We start from the raw sequence: 845 nt of genomic DNA on the forward strand, positions 1-845 counted from the left end.
AACAACAACAACGAGACTACGTACGAACCTGATGGCATTGATCACTCCTCCAATGATGCCCATGGCTCCGCCGGCGCCTCCCCCACCTCCAGCCCGTCCTCCTCCACCGCCGCCACTCAGGAATCCTCCGATCACATTCCCGATGTTCCCTCCGAAGCCCCCGCCTCCGCCTCCTCCTCCCCCTCCTCCTCCTCCTAGGAAGTTCTTGACCAGGAACATCGGGGCGGTTTCCTAGCTGGAGGAAGACCTGCGAAAAGACGGGCTGGAAAGAAAACAGACAAAGGGCTGGTCAGTTTCACTCTCCCTCAACCCACTGGTGGTCCTGCAATGGCCTTGGTCTACAAAGCGCTGCCCCCCCTTTCCCCTCGGGGAGACGACGTCTCTCTCAGGCAGGTTTTCAGCACAGGAGGAACGGCCCCCTCCGCCCCACACACAGTGTTTGCTCAGTGTACCTCGCAACAGAAGCTGCTCATAGGTGGGGAAGCAGGATGCTGTGGGAAGCGGCTGGCACAAGCGCCTGGTTAGTTAGGCACGCTCCCGGACAATGGCAGGGCCCAAACCTGCAGGGGGCCGGTGCCCTCTAGCTTCTGGAGAGGTAGGGCCCCAGCACCTGGCAGGATCTGGATCGGGTGTTGCCAAAACAGGGAATCAAACTGGAGATTAACCACTGGAATCTGGTGCCGTGCTTTTGCAGATAGACAGCGCGCTGGGAGGGGAGCAGGGTCTAGTAGTTAGAGTAGGGGGGAGGGGACTCCTGGGTTCTAATCTCAGCTCTGGAAGGGAGCAGGGGGGGCTGGTGGCCAGGACTCCTGGGTTCTAATCTCAGCTCTGGAAGGGGAGCAGGG

At 60.2% G+C, this 845-nt stretch overlaps 1 protein-coding gene across 1 annotated transcript in view; it reads right to left on the reverse strand.

The window, feature by feature from the left end:
- The window catches only part of CAPNS1 (calpain small subunit 1), a 9,798-nt gene extending 9,536 nt beyond the window's left edge, over positions 1-262 (reverse strand). The window contains exon 1 of the mRNA XM_026658823.2: positions 29-262. Coding sequence (XP_026514608.1) covers positions 29-219 — 191 coding nt within the window. The 5' untranslated portion in view covers positions 220-262. The remainder of the gene's footprint in view (positions 1-28) is intronic.
- Positions 263-845: the final 583 nt, after the last annotated feature.

This window comes from Terrapene carolina, unplaced genomic scaffold (genome assembly GCF_002925995.2).
Source record: "Terrapene carolina triunguis isolate 2854851 unplaced genomic scaffold, T_m_triunguis-2.0 Scaffold517, whole genome shotgun sequence".
NCBI lineage: Eukaryota > Metazoa > Chordata > Testudines > Emydidae > Terrapene > Terrapene triunguis.